A 16,630-nucleotide genomic window follows, 5' to 3' on the forward strand; every position below is an offset into this window, starting at 1 on the left:
TTTGTTTTGTTTTAAGATTGTTTTGGTTTCTTTCTAAAAAGAATATTTTCATTTTGTGTGAAGTTCTTTTAAGAAAGAAGTTGTCCAGAGGACCATCCTAACTCTTCTTGTCTTCAACTAATCTTGGTCACTTATTTATCAGTTAGCATTAGAGTCAGTTAGATATTATAGAATATCCAAAATAACAGTGTCTTTAACACAAAACTTCTTTTCACACACAAATCTGGAGGTAGGCACCTCAGTCTTTGGTGACTGGGTTTCTTCCGTCTCTCTGTGTTACAATCCCTATTGTGTGGCTTTCATCCAGAAGGTGACTTTGTGCTCCATAATGGCTGTTCCAGTCATCACATCCACAGTCCCAGCATCAGGAAGCAGGAGTTAGGGCAAGGGCTACTTTTTCAAAAAGCTTTCACAGAAGTCCCTCCTAACAACTTCCACGTTTATGTCATTGGCCGTAGCAATAGGGTCAGATGGCTCCCTTTGGACCCAAGGGAAGAGGGCATCTGCAGTCTTTTATCTGGGAACATTGCTGTCCTGAGTACAGTTGAGGTTCTGTTGGTAAGAAAAAAGGGGAAAAAAGAGATTGGCTGGTCTCTGCCACATAAATGGAATCTTCAGAAACAGTCGAGTGGAAGGAGGTCACTTGAGTCACAGGTGTTTCTGTGTGCAGTGGGGCTGTCACAGTACAGTGTCTGATGAACAGTGTATACAGAAATGCAGCCTAACACTTTGGGAGTCCTTTTCATTTCAGGAATATCATTCAAGTTAGAGCTGCCAAATAGTGATTGCTACCTTAAAACAGGAAGTGTTCTGTACTGTAATAGTAATAATTTTAACATCTGCTAGTGTCAATTTTTTAGTCAGGTACTGGTTTATAATTCATCTTCACAGAAGTCATATTTCACCAGATTAAAGGTAACCACATATATTTAAATAACCCTATCCTTTCTCTGCCTAAATGTGAATAAAACAGATGGGCTGAACATTTGTTGGTGAATTGTCTTACTTTGATATTTTCCAGCCTTTCAGAACTATTCTGGTTTAGCAGGAATAGACCCTAAACTTTGGAAACTACAATAAATACTCAGTTTATCAGAAGTATGTTTAAACATTTATAATTATAAAAGCATATATATTTCATATTTTGATTCAATAATTATCATATCATCACTGAATTGTACTTTGTAGCACACTTCAAGAAACACCTCATTGAACACATATTCCTGTGTTTGTTTAATTAAAACAAATATGGCAGCATATTTCTTTTTAACTCCTCTTTTCTTCCCACTTTCATCATAGACCCTCACTGCACATCAGTGGTTGCATTTAGATTATTTCTGTGAAGTGTTGGAAATCTAGCTTTCTCATTACCTGCAGCTTTGTTTGTCTCTGTCCTTTTTTTTCCCTGCTAATTAAAGCCAGTATGTGAAACATCATGTATTGATAGTTGTTTGCTCCTTAATCACGCCTTGTGTAAGCATGGACAAAGGGTTTGATAGTTCTGCATGCCATCCTGCATGAAGTGTTATTAACACAACTATATGAAAAGTATTCTGTTTTTGTTCACCGTTTTCTGTGTTTCTATTTGTGGTTGTTTGCATGTATACTGTATGTGTGTATTTTTGCAGCCTTTTCCAAGCCTAAACGGGGCCACCGTAAAACCGCTTCATTTGGCAACATTCTGGATGTCCCTGAGACCGTCATAGCAGGTATCATGGACCACCTGGGTTGGTCTAATAGCTGTAAAACCGGAATAATGATTCCTAGTACTTATAAAATGCTTCTTGCTCCAATTTAATAGAATGTGAAAATAGATACCTTGCATGCAGTCCTTAGGGAGACAGATTAAAAACTGTACACATTTATCTGCACTGAAGCCAGCTTGGCCAGAAACCTCACATCTCCAAAATTGAGGATGAACTAGAAGGTAAAGTAATAAGCCTTTTCATGAAAGGAGGCATACCAGCCCAGAATTCTGCCAACTTCCTCGCATCTTTTAAATGAGCGGAATAGCTGAACCCAGACCTTTTTTGCACCTAGCAGAAAGAGGAAACAATCCTTTAAAAATACTTGTCCTTGGCTCCTTTTCTTCCTTCATTGCAACTTGGCGGCTCCCTCTTGGCACTCTGTCCCAGCCTCTTTCTGTTGGTAACAAGTAAAATACAAAGTTGAGAAAAGAGTAGCTGAATACTATTTTGCCTTAACCTAGAAAACAGAAACAAAAGCTAAATGAGATTTGCTGTTTTACATGGTATCTTGCCAAATAATTATGGTCACTTCAGATTCCTATGTATTATTAGGAGGATCTTCTTGCAAATTATGTTCTTATACCTAACTCCCACAAGTCTCATAAGGTTAAATTGCTTTCATTTCTTATGGTGATTATCTCATAGATGAATCTAAATTACCATGCCTAGTAGTTCTTGTCTCCTCCAGTAAACTGAAACCTGAGGATAGAGACTATGTCTTTGTTATTTATTATTGATGGCGTCAGCCGCCGTGTCTGGCTCAAGACCTCACACATTGTGTTTAATAAATATGTGCCGATTATGGAAATGACCCATTATTGAGCTCCCAGTGGGTCAGAACCTAGTATACATGTAAAATCTGTAAATCACAGATGTGTATAACACATTTAGCAGTTCTTCGGGCCCATTCCATGGATACAAAACCACCTTATTTCTCGTGTAGTTCTTTGTTACTTTGGTGGTTCAAGTGGTTTATTTTACATTTTCATTGTTGCCCTTCAGAGAATACAGTTAATTTATTCCTCGCATACTTCTATTGAGTCATGGGCTGCTTTCAAAATTAGTAAAGTACTTAGGATCATTTTACTTCTGCCCTGAGAGATACCAAGTTTAAGGGAATAATACACTAACTGAAGAAGCAGCAATGTTTAAATATTCATACTGTTGAGCTCTGATTATCTTAAATGTTTGAGAGTATCAGAAAAATTTAGCCAAATGGCACACTAATCTTAATCTGGGTCTTATGGGTAAACATAAAGAACAGATACACCCACACATAGCGAAGTAGCCAATGATGTATGTGATAATGAGTAGGGAAAAAGAGGAGAAAAACGTTCTCAGAGGTTCTGAGCCAGGGTGAATGTGTGCACCACACCACACCCTGCCAGGGGACATTTGGCACTGTCTGGAAACGTTTATGATTGTCAAAACTAATAGGTGCTACTGACATGGTAGACAGAAGCTGCGTTGCTTGGTAAACAGTCTGGAGTGTCTCAGGCAGCCTCCCACAGCCAAGGATTACCCATCCTGAAGTGTCAGCAGTGCCAGGGCTGAAAAACCCTAGTTAGATGTGCTGTGTGGCCTGTAAGGTAGTTTAAAGTACATCAGCTTAACAGCCATTTTACAGATGAAAAAGATCCAGTGATGTTGAATGGTTTTCCCAGAGTTACACAGCCAGGATCCCATCGTAGATCTTCTGACACCAGATTACACCCATTTTTTTTGTTTTGTTTGAGTCACAGAAGTTAGAGTAATTCTGTGCTGCTCCTACTTAGGGTTCGTATTAAATTTAACTGAGCTCTTCATCCAGGAGATACTTTTTAATGACATTGGATCCTTATGGGGTCAGGAAAGCTTAATTCTGCTGCTAATTGCCAGAGTACCAATGCTTGTTAAGTGGAAATAGTATTCAGTAATACATTTTATTAAATATTCTTGTTGGGTTTTTTCCCCCAGATATTTAAACATTAACCTAGTAGTTTCGCTTTTTTTAATAAAGGCTGCAACCACTGGAAATGAAATAATTGGACATAAAAGTCAAACCATTAATTTATTCTTAGGTTATATTTTTAAATTAAACATAAAAGATATAACCTGTGCTTTGGGAGTATCTCAACTATCTTACATGGCCATTTTAATTGTAAAGAAGGATGACATTTAATTCCCTAAATTTCTTAATACCTTTTAGAACTTTTTTACTTGAGGTTGATTCCCTACAAATTCTGTGGTTATATGATCAGACACTTCTTGATATATCCAAACTGGCATTAATTAGCATTGGATCCCAGTTGTAAGCATTTTTAAAATATAAACTATATTTTTCATCAGTTATGGATAAGTATTTTCAATAATACTTTCCTTTGGCCAAGTGCAATGTACTGAGTTTAATGTACCTCTTGGAATAAACTGCCTCTTTTTATTAGGAGTACTCCTTTAAGCATCAAGTAAGTTTTTAATGTGTATTTATTAGCAGTGTACAGATGTATCATTTTTGAAGTGTTGCCTCTTGCATTTTTAAAAATTTTACCAAGTTTTAAAAGTTTTTAAATAGGCACTGTTACTCTAAAAAAAAATTTTTAATACAATCTTTATAATGACTAAAATGCCTAACCTGGTCATGGGTCAACAAATTTAAATCTTGTTTTTTGCTTGTTCTTCAACACTTAACTGTTAAATACCCTGCCGTCAACAAATGAGGAAGAACAAGCAGTCTGTGGCTAACACCAGCGTTCATCAGTTTAACAGTCTCTCAGGTCATGCAAAAGTGGACCTTTAATACCTCAGGACTTGTGTGGATCAAACTACACAATTTTTTGTACCCTTGCTACCTTGGGCCTGGCTCTGAAAGAGGTATTGGCAACTTTGTTCTGGTTAAGTCTTCCTTCTACTTTGCCCTGCCCACAGAATGGCTGTAAATCTATCTGGCTTCTTTTTAGCAAGCAAGACACATAATAAGAGCAATTGCCAATACAGTATGACATTTTGCTAACTCTTCATTTGTAGAGAATGTTCTGCCAAATAACTGTGCAACCTAAGCAAAGTTAATGTAAATGCAGACATCTCTTACCCATAATTGAAACTATCTGATCTATAGTTTTCTTATCCGTTTTATGTTACTTTTATTTAGAGAAAAAAGAGTGGGTGGCAGATTACTGGATTGCTTTAAATTTTTCTAAAGTTTTTTCCTTTAAGATTTTGATAAAAACATGGATTTTTGTTTATTTCGTTCTTTTACTTGGATTTTCTTGACTTTCCCACATTTTGCTTTGTTATTATCCAAGCTTCCAAGGGTCTGTTTTCCCTCCATCTTCATCTCAAATACTCAAATGAGATAGGGATTGTGAATTGGGAAACTGTAATACATTTGATAGTAACATTTGATCTGGTGTTAGAAGAATACCTATATTTTACTTTTCTTTTAAAATTTCACATGTCAAAGTTAAACAGGTAAAATGTTCAAAAGTTACACAACAAGAACAACAACCTTTTCCAGTTTCATAGAGTAAGAGACTGAGTCGGCTTCCCTGGTAGCTTAGTGGTAAAGAATCCACCTGCCAAAGTAGGAGATGTGGATTCAATTCCTGGATTGGGAAGATCCCCTGGAGAAGGAAATGGTAACTCACTCCAGTATTCTTGCCTGGAAAATCCATGGACAGAGGGGCCTGGGGGGCTACAGTCCATGGAGCTGCAGAAGAGTCCAACTTAACTTAGCAACTAAACAACAAGAGACTGAATAGTTGAAAAATATTTTGTTCATGGCTCTGGTGTCTATTATCAGGGGAGATCAGCAGTCCTGCTCTGGAGTCCTTGTGTGAAGAGTTATAGTACTTAAGAAAGTCAACTGTGATGATAATATATTTTGAAATCCATTGGATGAAAGTACTGTCAGATACATATATACATACCACCTGCAAAAGATTTAATTGAAACATAAGTCTTCTGTACTTTCTCCCTTTCTGTTGTTAAAAAATCCTCATGCATAGTTTATACCAGATCGATTGCTATTATGAAATGAAATAAATTTCCAACATATGATTTGCAAAAGTAAACTATTCCAAATACTGATATTGAATAACTGTTGTAATTATATTATAAAAGATAACTTTTTAAAATGAGCTAAACTGTAGGGTTTTCTAGAATATATTTAAATAGTTTTTAATACTACTGCTATAATATCATACTCAGTGGTTCTGAATTTCTTTTTTAAGTTCAGACTAAATTACAATACGTGGTTTCATTTTAAACACTTGAAATTTTTCTCCTCCATTCTACAGATAAGCATTGCCTTCATGTACTTCTGTTTGAGAAACTTCAACAGTGAGACTCTAGTGTACCTTTTGTTGTTTCTAAGCCTGGAATTCAAGATGGTTTAACATTTTAAACTGATAGAACGCTTTGACCAAAAAGCATTATGTACTGTCTTAAGGATTTGCTAGAGAAGGCTGAATATGCAAGTGTTTTGTTGAATCAGTCTTAATACACATAAAATATTTTTGTCCAGGTCTGTGAATTTAATTGACATTTGTTGTTAATAATATTCTTGAAACTGAAAAGAAACTTTAGGCGTCCTTATGGTTTCAGCTGCATTTAGATCTCTTAACTGAGAAAAATTTAATGACTATTCATTCACTTTAAATTTCAGTCAGGTACACTGAGCTCCATTGTATATTGGTTATTTACCAAAAGTGTGATAAGTAGTTAAGTAAAATATGGAAAGTGCCAAGCGATAAACAGCACAGCATCATTATGAGGAGACCGTGAGGTAAAAGAATTGAGCTTTTCCAGATCTCAAGTTCTTACCTTGCACAGATAGTGTCATTAACACCTGCCTTTGTTTAGGGACACAGAGGCCCGAGGAGAGCTCTTCTGAGATATACTACATCTGCTTCTGCCAACTGCAGACACTACTCCTTCAGTAAAATTCTGTATTTGTGACTAATTAAATCAGATCAGATCAGATCAGTCGCTCAGTCGTGTCCAACTCTTTGCGACCTCATGAATCGCAGCACGCCAGGCCTCCCTGTCCATCACCAACTCCCGGAGGTCACTCAGACTCATGTCCATCGAGTCAGTGATGCCATCTAGCCATCTCATCCTCTGTCGTCCCCTTCTCCTCCTGCCCCCAATCCCTCCCAGCATCAGAGTCTTTTCCAATGAGTCAACTTTTCGCATGAGGTGGCCAAAGTACTGGAGTTTCAGCTTTAGCATCATTCCCTCCAAAGAAATCCCAGGGCTGATCTCCTTCAGAATGGACTGGTTGGATCTCCTTGCAGTCCAAGGGACCCTCAAGAGTCTTCTCCAACACCACAGTTCAAAAGCATCAATTCTTCGGGGCTCAGCCTTCTTCACAGTCCAACTCTCACATCCATACATGACCACAGGAAAAACCATAGCCTTGACTAGACGAACCTTTGTTGGCAAAGTAATGTCTCTGCTTTTGAATATGCTATCTAGGTTGGGCATAACTTTCCTTCCAAGGAGTAAGCGTCTTTTAATTTCATGGCTGCAGTCACCATCTGCAGTGATTTTGGAGCCCAGAAAAATAAAGTCTGACACTGTTTCCACTGTTTCCCCATCTATTTCCCAGGAAGTGGTGGGACCGGATGCCGTGATCTTCGTTTTCTGAATATTGAGCTTTAAGCCAACTTTTTCACTCTCCACTTTCACTTTCATCAAGAGGCTTTTGAGTTCCTCTTCACTATCTGCCGTAAGGGTGGTGTCATCTGCATATCTGAGGTTATTGATACTTCTCCCGGCAATCTTGATTCCAGCTTGTGTTTCTTCCAGGCCAGCATTTCTCATGATGTACTCTGCATATAAGTTAAATAAACAGGGTGAAATAGGAAAGTGCATATAACTTTACAGGAAATATTTTGGTCGTCTTTTTCCACCTTATTGTAGTCTACCAAGATCACTTTTTAAAATATAAAAAGGATAAGTGTCCCATAATTTTTAATATTCAAAACTTAACAAATATCAAAATTTCCAACATTTTGATTAAAAGATGTCTCCAAGAAAATGTGTTGATTTTTACATGAATAATGTCTTTAGAAAATTGGAACCTAGAAAAATGTTAGTAGTTTAGGTAAGGAAACTGATAAGAAAAACCACAGGAATGACTCTCTGGGTCCTAAGCCAGCAGTCTCTGGAAGGACTCCGATGACTTTCAAATACCAGCTCAAGAAATCAGTTATACATAAAAAGAACAGCTTTTTGGAGAGATGGATTTTGTTTATGTTGTAAAAGCAATTGCCCTATAAGCTGCTGTTCCAACCACCCTTTTAGGGATGGGGAAGAAGGCAGGCTTAGGGATATAGTATATTCCTTTTGTTGCTCTTAGAAAAGTTATTTTTTAAAATATCCTTTGTTCCCTGTGAGAAGTCCTGAACGTTCCAAAATTCATTACAGATTAAAAAACTCAAGACATCATTTATAACTTCCATATTTTTTGATTAAGCATTGACAATATGATATCATATTGTCCCTTATTTCTACTTTTTTCCTTTATACTGCTGTGTTTAATACAGGTATGCACATATTAAAGAATCATGAAAAAATGTAAAGTAAATGAGTTTCTAAATTAGTGTTTAGTTACCAAAAATTCAGAGTCAGTCTAAATTTACTGAGCACACACTCAGTAATTTTCATTTATGATAATAGGAGCTTGATGTTTTTTACATTCATATTTCTAAATTATGGCTTGAAACTTAATATTGGAGCAACAAGTATTTGTTGATTGCAATCCTTTTTTGCTTCGTCTGAACTGTATGCCAGATGGTTTCTGCCATGGTTATGCTGATGAAAATGCATTGCCTAGTATTGCTTGCTTTTGACTCATGCTGTAGCTTATAGATTTCTTATTTTATGGCATCTGTTAACTGTCAGTTCTCCTTTCCCCTACTTAAAACTTTTTATTCCCCTTTCCTCCCCTTCTCCCCACCCCCCCTCCCTTAGAGCTTGTCTTTGTTGTTATTGCAATGGTGATGTAATGATTTTCAGACACATGTGCTGGGTGGTTCCCCAGATTCACAAATGTTGCTAATCTGAAAAGAGAATTCCAGACACTTTTACAAGCCTGTCTCATCTCAGCTAATTTTAGAATGATTGTGTTGAATGAAATGTGCCTGAAATTGCTCATTAGTCATGGTAGTGGGGATCCTTTTTGTCCTCAGGAAAATGGGGATAATTAAAAGTTTTCAGAGAAATATCTTAGTGTGCCTGATTCCATAAATGTGCAGTTTGTTGTTATGTCAATTTGTAATTGAAAGTTGGAGCTTGGAATAAAAAGAAATGTGAAGTAACTTTAAGATTATGCAAAGAATTCTAAAACATAGCTTTAAATACAAAAGAGTTATACTTTTGAGGATAGCTATAAATTTGAGTTTTTATATTCACTGCACGTACTATTGCATTAAACATTATTCTTCTGTTGTAAGGTCCTTTTAGTGTATGTACAAAATAGTAGGGTCACCTTGATTAAGATGCTAGGATATATTGGTTTAAAATAAGATAGTGAAGGTTATGGAGATACAAAATTTTAAGAATGAATTCTGTCGGCTGATCAGGCCACAACTATTAGAGTATGTGGTCTGAGCACTGCCCACTATTACATAATACGGTCTTCAGAGTCAAAAGAATTTTGACTATTGTGTCAGCTGTTACTCATAGTATTTTGGTGTTTCCTTTTAGACAGCTGATCTCTCATCTTAGAAAATAACTGTGTAAACAGCCCTATTCCCAAATAGAAGTGCTGAGTGAAGCTATTGTTCAGTTCACCCGATGTTGCTGAAGACTTGGATTTGTCTAGTTCTTTCATAAACTGGTTTTTAAGTCAGTTATGTTTAGCATGGAAGTTCCTGAAGCAGGGTTAACACACTAGCCCATTTCAACAACCTGTATATTTGAGAACGGAATGAGAGTCATTCATCTCCACTAGGAATTAAGAGTTGTTGTTCACAAATAATAAATTACTAGATTCTGACAAAGACTAATGGGATTAGGTAAGTGGGACTCAGTGCAATAAATTCAAGCCTAAGCATCCTTTTAAGCTCTGAAACGAACAAGGTACTGCTGTTGGTTAAAGCCAGTCATGGCTCACAACTTGCTAGCTGTCTTGCTGTAGAAACTGTAACGTAAGGCCCTTGAAATAGATGCCGTCATCAGCCCCAGCCCCCAAGCAGTCATCTATTTAAGTACATGACAGAAGATGGTGGAAGAGAATTCAGCAGCTCTTCGTGTGGTAGGGGTGGTTATTGTATTAGGACACACTTTATTGTAAGCCAGCAGCTTTTGAGTTAAAATACTATAGCGGTTTCTCTTTCTTTCCTTACATCTTTCTTTCTCTTTTAACAATGAACACACTTGTTTTTCTCACATTCTGTGTAGATCCAAGGAGCAACAAATTCCAACTTCCTACTGTAGCAGTTAAACCCTTCTTGTCTCTGAATAGATTTCAGTATTTTAATTTTTTATTATTTTTTTAAAAGGCAACGGGCAGCCAAGACGTAGATCCATCCAAGACTTGACTGTTACTGGAACAGATCCTGGTCAGGTAAGACTTAATATTCGAATTCTCTGTCTTTGAAGATGAGCGATGGGCACAAATCAAAAATTAACTGAAATATGTATCCTCTGCAAAATAAGTTTTATAAGTTGACCTAAAATAATAATGGAGAAATTCATTATCATCAACTTAAATATGTAAGGGGAAAAAAGTATAAATGCCATTATTAACTTGAATCTAAGCAGAGACGGGTTAATTCAGTAGTGCTATGTGTGTATTATGTGGTTTTCATACGTGCTTTAATAAGGAAGTATTCAGTTTTGTACTTGGGACAATTTGTCATTAACACTGTCCTCCAAAATATATCATTAGTGTTAGCCTCCTTTTTACTAAAGAGATTAAGTATTCCCCCAATAAAGATGTCACTTCTCTGGGGTCACAGGCACTGATATACCTGGTGGACTCTAACTAATCTTTTACTTTGTCATATCCGCTAGATTTACATTTTTAAACATCCTTAAGCCAGTATTTACTAAGCAAATGGATGAACTCTAGCAGGGCTTCTGTCCCAGTTGTTAAGGGTTTTATTCTTCATCTTTGTATTTCTGGATGTTCTTCTAAACTCCCTTTACCTCTTTGAAGATGTCCCAGACAGTGCTGCAGTTTAAGCCATTATTGAACAGGTGCAGAGTTTTAACCAACCAAGTATATAAAGTAGCAATCATTGCCTTTTTTATTATTTACATCAATACCTAACATGTATAATTTATATCATATTCTTAAAATGAAGTGAGAACTAATTATGAGGTTTTGTTGTTGATTTGCTTTCAGTTGTGCCGAAATAAATTTTAATACTGTAGCATGCATCTGAAGTGATAAAAATACCACATAAAAAATTACAGGATTATGTGTTACAACCAATGCGATTTAATTTCTGGTAAAACGTGTTAGTATTTTTCATCTTAAAAGGTGTTTATTATTACTTCTTTTTTATAACATGCTTGAAATTTTAGAGATTCTTTGTAGTTGTTAATAAAAATTTGAAAGCCTTTTCTAGCCATCAACTAACTTAACTAACAGAAACTTCTTGAGATATTTAAAAATAAATATCTTTGATCTTCACTTATATCTGGAAATATTTCTCATAATGCCCACACACACCTTCAAATTCATATATGTACAGCTATATGCATATGCACACATATATGCATAAAATAAATATGTATAATACTAATTTATTATGATATTAAGTGATCCTAAATCTTAATTTTATTAATTTAATAGCATCTTTTTCAGTATATCTGCTTTTGAGAGATCTCAGAACTTTTGAATGAAATTTCCCACTCTCTCCCCCTCAAATACTTCAAGCATTAATCAGGGCATTTAGTAATAGATAGCTTGACATCTGGTATTCGCTTTGATCCCTTAAAGGTTTGATGAACTCAGCCTTTTTAATGCTGTTTACTATTGCCATTGACATTCCAGTTATGAAAAACTCTAGCAAAGTATTCTCCCTTTGATTAAGAATGAGAGGCTTGCTCTAAGACAGCTCAGGAGCATCTGCCAGTGCTTTTTCTCTGTGTTCTAGGATAAAGGCATCACTGTATTTCAGGACTGACCTCACCATACCAAGCCTTACTTATTTGCTCACAAATCCTGTATGACCTGAGACTTTGATCACTACTATTTGCATGTATATTTATGTGTACATGAGATAGTAAAACACTGGAACTGAGGCAGACTTGCATGAACTGTCACTGAATACTCCAAAGGTTTAGAATAAGGGGGAATTTGATACAGTGGTAAAATTCATTGTGAAACAGGTTCTATAGAACCATTGCCTAGCCAGTGTTAAAATTGATCCACTCATTCAGGATTACTTACATATGACAACCTTAAAATGCCTAATATCCAGTTAGGGATGAGAGTGACAAATAGTAATCTTAATATGCTGTGAAAACGTTTTCCCCTGAAAATGTTATTTATGATAAATGACCATTAAATCTTTCTAATTACTCATGAAAATAACATTATTTGGAGAGGAAAAGTATGCAAATCTGGATTTTCAAAATTGAAGGTATAGTTGTTTTTAAAGTCTGGCTAAGCAGTGATTAAACAGATGCATAGGGGTTTTTTTGGTTTGTTTTGGCCATGGAAATTGATAAAGAACATAAAAGTATTTGCCCAGCCAGTACAATCATGAGAGGAAAAGAGAGTTTCCTGATGAAGTTCAATATTATATCTCATAGAGGAAAGTGATCGGATAGGTGTTTCTACTTTGCCTCTTGATTCAAGATTGATCTTAATAAAATCATTTAAAGTTTTCATCTGTCAACTAAAATTGGCAATTTTTATACTGCCATTTCTATGGAGAGGAGGAATGGTGAACATAGCAAGCTTCTTAATTAAAAGCGCTTGTGTAATGTTCATGTAAAAGATTGAATCCACACAGCATACATCTCACTTTTAAATTAACTGAGGTTTTTATTAATTCAGGAAGCTCATTAAGCATATGTAATGGATCTGGCCTCCATTTGAGAAAAAAGCCACCCCTGATGTCGAGGAACTGATCTCATACTAAAGCCTTGGTGTTGTAAGAAGCTGGAAATAAACAGTATCTCAGAACACCAGTACACAAAGTGACTCTGAGATCATGAAAAATGAGACAAAACAGGGCCATTTTACAGTGTTGTCTAAGCACAGATGGAAAACAAGATCACTGTGCCACCCACAGAAAACCAAACACTGCCCTCTCACGGCGGATATGAGTGCCTGCTGCTGTTCTACTAGTTAGCAGCTTTACCCTTACTCTGCTCTGCCCTCCTGGTAGAATTGCCACTGCTTTCTGACAGTAGCCAATCTAGAGTGAACCCCTCCTTCCTTGTGGCCTCCTTCAAATGACTCACCAAAAGCCTAAATCCTCTAGTAAGTGCAAGTGAAGTCGCTCAGTTGTGTCCAACTCTTTGCGACCCCATGGACACCAGGCTTCTCCGTCCATGGGGTTTTCTAGGCAAGAGTTACTGGAGTGGGTTGCCATTTCCTTCTCCAGAGAATCTTTCCGACCCAGGGATCGAACCCAGGTCTCCCGCATTGTAGACAGATGCTTTACTGTCTGAGCCACCCTAAAACCTTACTGAAACACCCCCAAAGTGCCTTGGGGGAGAATGCTTTGCTTTACTGCAACAGATACTAATGGAGAAGGCAATGGCACCCCACTCCAGTACTCTTGCCTGGAAAATCCCATGGGTGGAGGAGCCTGGGAGGCTGCAGTCCATGGGGTTGCGAAGAGTCAGACATGACTGAGCGACTTCACTTTCACTTTTCACTTTCATGCTTTGGAGAAGGAAATAGCAGCCCACTCCCGTATTCTTGCCTGGAGAATCCCAGGGACGGGGGAGCCTGGTGGGCTGCCGTCTATGGGGTCACACAGAGTCAGACACGACTGAAGCGACTTAGCAGCAGCAACAGATACTAAACCCAACTCACTCCACTACAGGTAGGTGCATTCGTGGTAGGCTTTGACCAGGGTACATTGACAGACCAAGAAGGCCCAGTCTCCCGGTCTCCCAGGAGCTTGTTTGGGCAGATCAGACTTACATCCAGATCAACTGGAGAACTTCAGTAATAACAACTGCATTTTATTTATTGTGCATCCATTTTGTGCCTTTACTGTCAGGCCTCTAATACATGTTATTGACATTTTAACCTGAAAGTTTGGTACTTTTTATTTTCCCCATTTTGCAGATAGATAGACTGAGGCTTAGAGAAACTTACCTAAGTCTTAACTTCCCTTGGCACTGGCTAGTATTTGCTATAATCAAGTTTTGAATCCAGATCTGATTCCAAAAGCACACGAACTCTACACTCTATCGTGCTGTCTTGCATATAAAACTGAATGCAACGCATGGTAAAGTAATTCCAGACCCCTTCAGTTTCAAGTGTTTGGCTTCATTTGGTCTGCATCATCACTAATTATTTAAATACTGTTTATCAGTTTTTACTGTACTGTATTTTTGAGCAAGGCTAATCCTCCTTGATAATAAATTTATAGATCTGTTTTCAAGATTTCTCCTGGAGGGTGCTGCAGTCAATGACAAATTACAGCTGCAGTATGATACAATTGTGATTATTCAGAGAACCAGACATACTAATTTTTATATGGACTCAAGAATCTACCTTTACTGACCTGATATGTGGCTTTGAGCAAGTCCTTCATTTCCCTGAGCTTCAACATTATGTACCAGTGGGGACCATAATGTCCAACCCCCAGGGTTCTTACAACATGTGAAAGTACCAGACACACCAGTAGATGCTTGGTACATGCTTGTATGCCTGCCCCCAGGTCTCTTACCACTTTTTCTCACTATATTACTATAGAAAAATAAAACTACCACTTGAAAAGATGTAAAATCCTTTGGCATTCATTTCTTTCTGTATCATAAGGGAAGCTTCTGTACAGAGACTATAGAAAGTATCTGCTTTAAAGGCCTTCTGTCACATATCAAAAGATGTATTATCATACATTGTCATTATTTAGTTAAGGAATACAATTTTTCATACTATTTCTTTTGTCTATAATAATAATTTTCTGTTCAAGCTCTAAATCAGAAGCCTACATAATTATATTTCCTAAATAATTCCTTATTCATAGTATACCTTCCTATTGGAGAATTTAAAGACCATATAAGAAAAATAAAATTCTAAAATTTGTCTTGTAATAAACTGTGGTAAAGCCAGAATTAGATTGAGCCCATAATTTTGGATTAAAAAGAATATTTTTAGTACATCCTTTCATGTATAGATTTAATTAATTTGTGATTATCGTCATGGGGTAAATACCCTTGTACATCCACATTACCTACTGATACCCATTTCTTTTGAATATTTATGCTCTTCAGATGTTACTTCACAAAAATATCATATAAATCAACATTTAATCTCTGTTTTGTGCTCCTATAATTTTAGCAACTAAGATGATTCCTAAGGGTTTTAAATAGCTTTCAGATGTCAGTCTAATAGTAACCCTGGCCGTAGATTCTTAACTTATGAAAATATTTTCCCAGTCTTTCAGGTGAAACATAAAAAGCAGAGCTTTATTTTTGTTTGTAAATAACTCCCAATTCCTTTTTATAAGTTTTGGTCCAAGTCCAGTTTGGGTTTGTGTCTACTGATGGTCATTCGCCCTGCAGTTTAAATTTGGCTTAGTATTCTTTTGCTGCCTTAAATTGCTGTGTGGCATTTCTGAACCACTTTCATAGCCAGTCCTTGTGGTAAGTCAAGTTTCTCTATATTTCTTATTAAACTTTTCCGTTTCTTTGAGAATAAAGTAATTATAAATGTCTTGAAGGAAATTGTAAATGTCTTGAAGGAAGGAGCAACCTAAATGAGTTTTAGTAGTTTTCAGAGCATTTATGGCCATCAGTGATTTTTTTTTTTTTTAAACAGCTACTATAAAAATAAGACTTCCTTCATACTCAGTTGCCAGCAGTTTGATACTTCTTTTAAATTATCAAAGTATTACCTGTCCTGATTTATGCCTTGGATTTTTTCAGGTATTCAAAAAATATGGTTTGCTTTTGAGTATTTCTTTAGTTTTTTTTTTTTTTAATACAAATGTTAGCATATTGTGTTACTTGTTGAGATGCTCATTCCTTGAAATACAAAGACTGGTTTACTTAATTTATGGATTTAAATTTAAGTTGTAGCTTTTCTTATAGCCTTGAAGAAAGACCAGTTATGAGATGACCTAAAAATATTAGCCTTATTTCTTAGTTTTAGAACTCCTGGGAAATCTGAAGTAGAACAAATGAGTGTGCACATGAGATGAGATGAGAGAAATAAAGTAGCAAAGAATTCTCTTGCAAAAGATTTAAGTTTAAGGATTATAATAATTCATACTAGGTTCAAGTGGGATTATTTAATACCACATATTCAGTGACCCTTTTTTTTAGTGTACAGAATTCATTCTTATACTTTGTAAACCTAATCTTGTATTTTATCTTGTTTAATTTCTCACAACTGATATTGGTTCTCATATGTGACAAATATTTATATGTAAAATATTGACAAAGAATTAGGCTGACTGAAATCCTCTTCTTCTAGCACTCTGAAGAAAAATTGCTCTGTATTTGCAATAGAAATTATAACTGTGGTCATATCACGGTACTTATTAATTCAAGACTTGGCTTTCAGACAAAGAAGGTTAAAGGACTGAGGAATAATGTCATATCTATTTGTTTACAGAGGTTAACAGCATTCTAAAAATAACAGTTGATTATTTCATCACCATTCTCTATGGTGTATATTCTCATTCTTATTATATATCAGTGGTAAATAAACCTAAACACCAGTCTTACATTTGAATACCAAAAGCTTGTTA

The 16,630-nt window shown here is 36.3% G+C and overlaps 1 protein-coding gene across 3 annotated transcripts in view; it reads left to right on the plus strand.

The window, feature by feature from the left end:
* Positions 1 to 16,630, plus strand: part of MAP3K7 (mitogen-activated protein kinase kinase kinase 7) — a 64,560-nt gene that overhangs the window by 36,201 nt on the left and 11,729 nt on the right. For 2 of the 3 annotated variants that reach the window (XR_009738508.1, XM_061427800.1), the window contains exons 12-13: positions 1,629 to 1,709; positions 10,235 to 10,299. Coding sequence is in view for 2 of the 3 variants with exons in the window: in XM_061427800.1 (XP_061283784.1) it covers positions 1,629 to 1,709; positions 10,235 to 10,299 (146 nt within the window). In the remaining variant the exon portion in view is untranslated. The remainder of the gene's footprint in view (positions 1 to 1,628; positions 1,710 to 10,234; positions 10,300 to 16,630) is intronic. The other variant, XM_061427801.1, reaches the window with a different exon arrangement.

Source organism: Bos javanicus, chromosome 9, assembly GCF_032452875.1.
Source record: "Bos javanicus breed banteng chromosome 9, ARS-OSU_banteng_1.0, whole genome shotgun sequence".
NCBI classification, from domain to species: domain Eukaryota; kingdom Metazoa; phylum Chordata; class Mammalia; order Artiodactyla; family Bovidae; genus Bos; species Bos javanicus.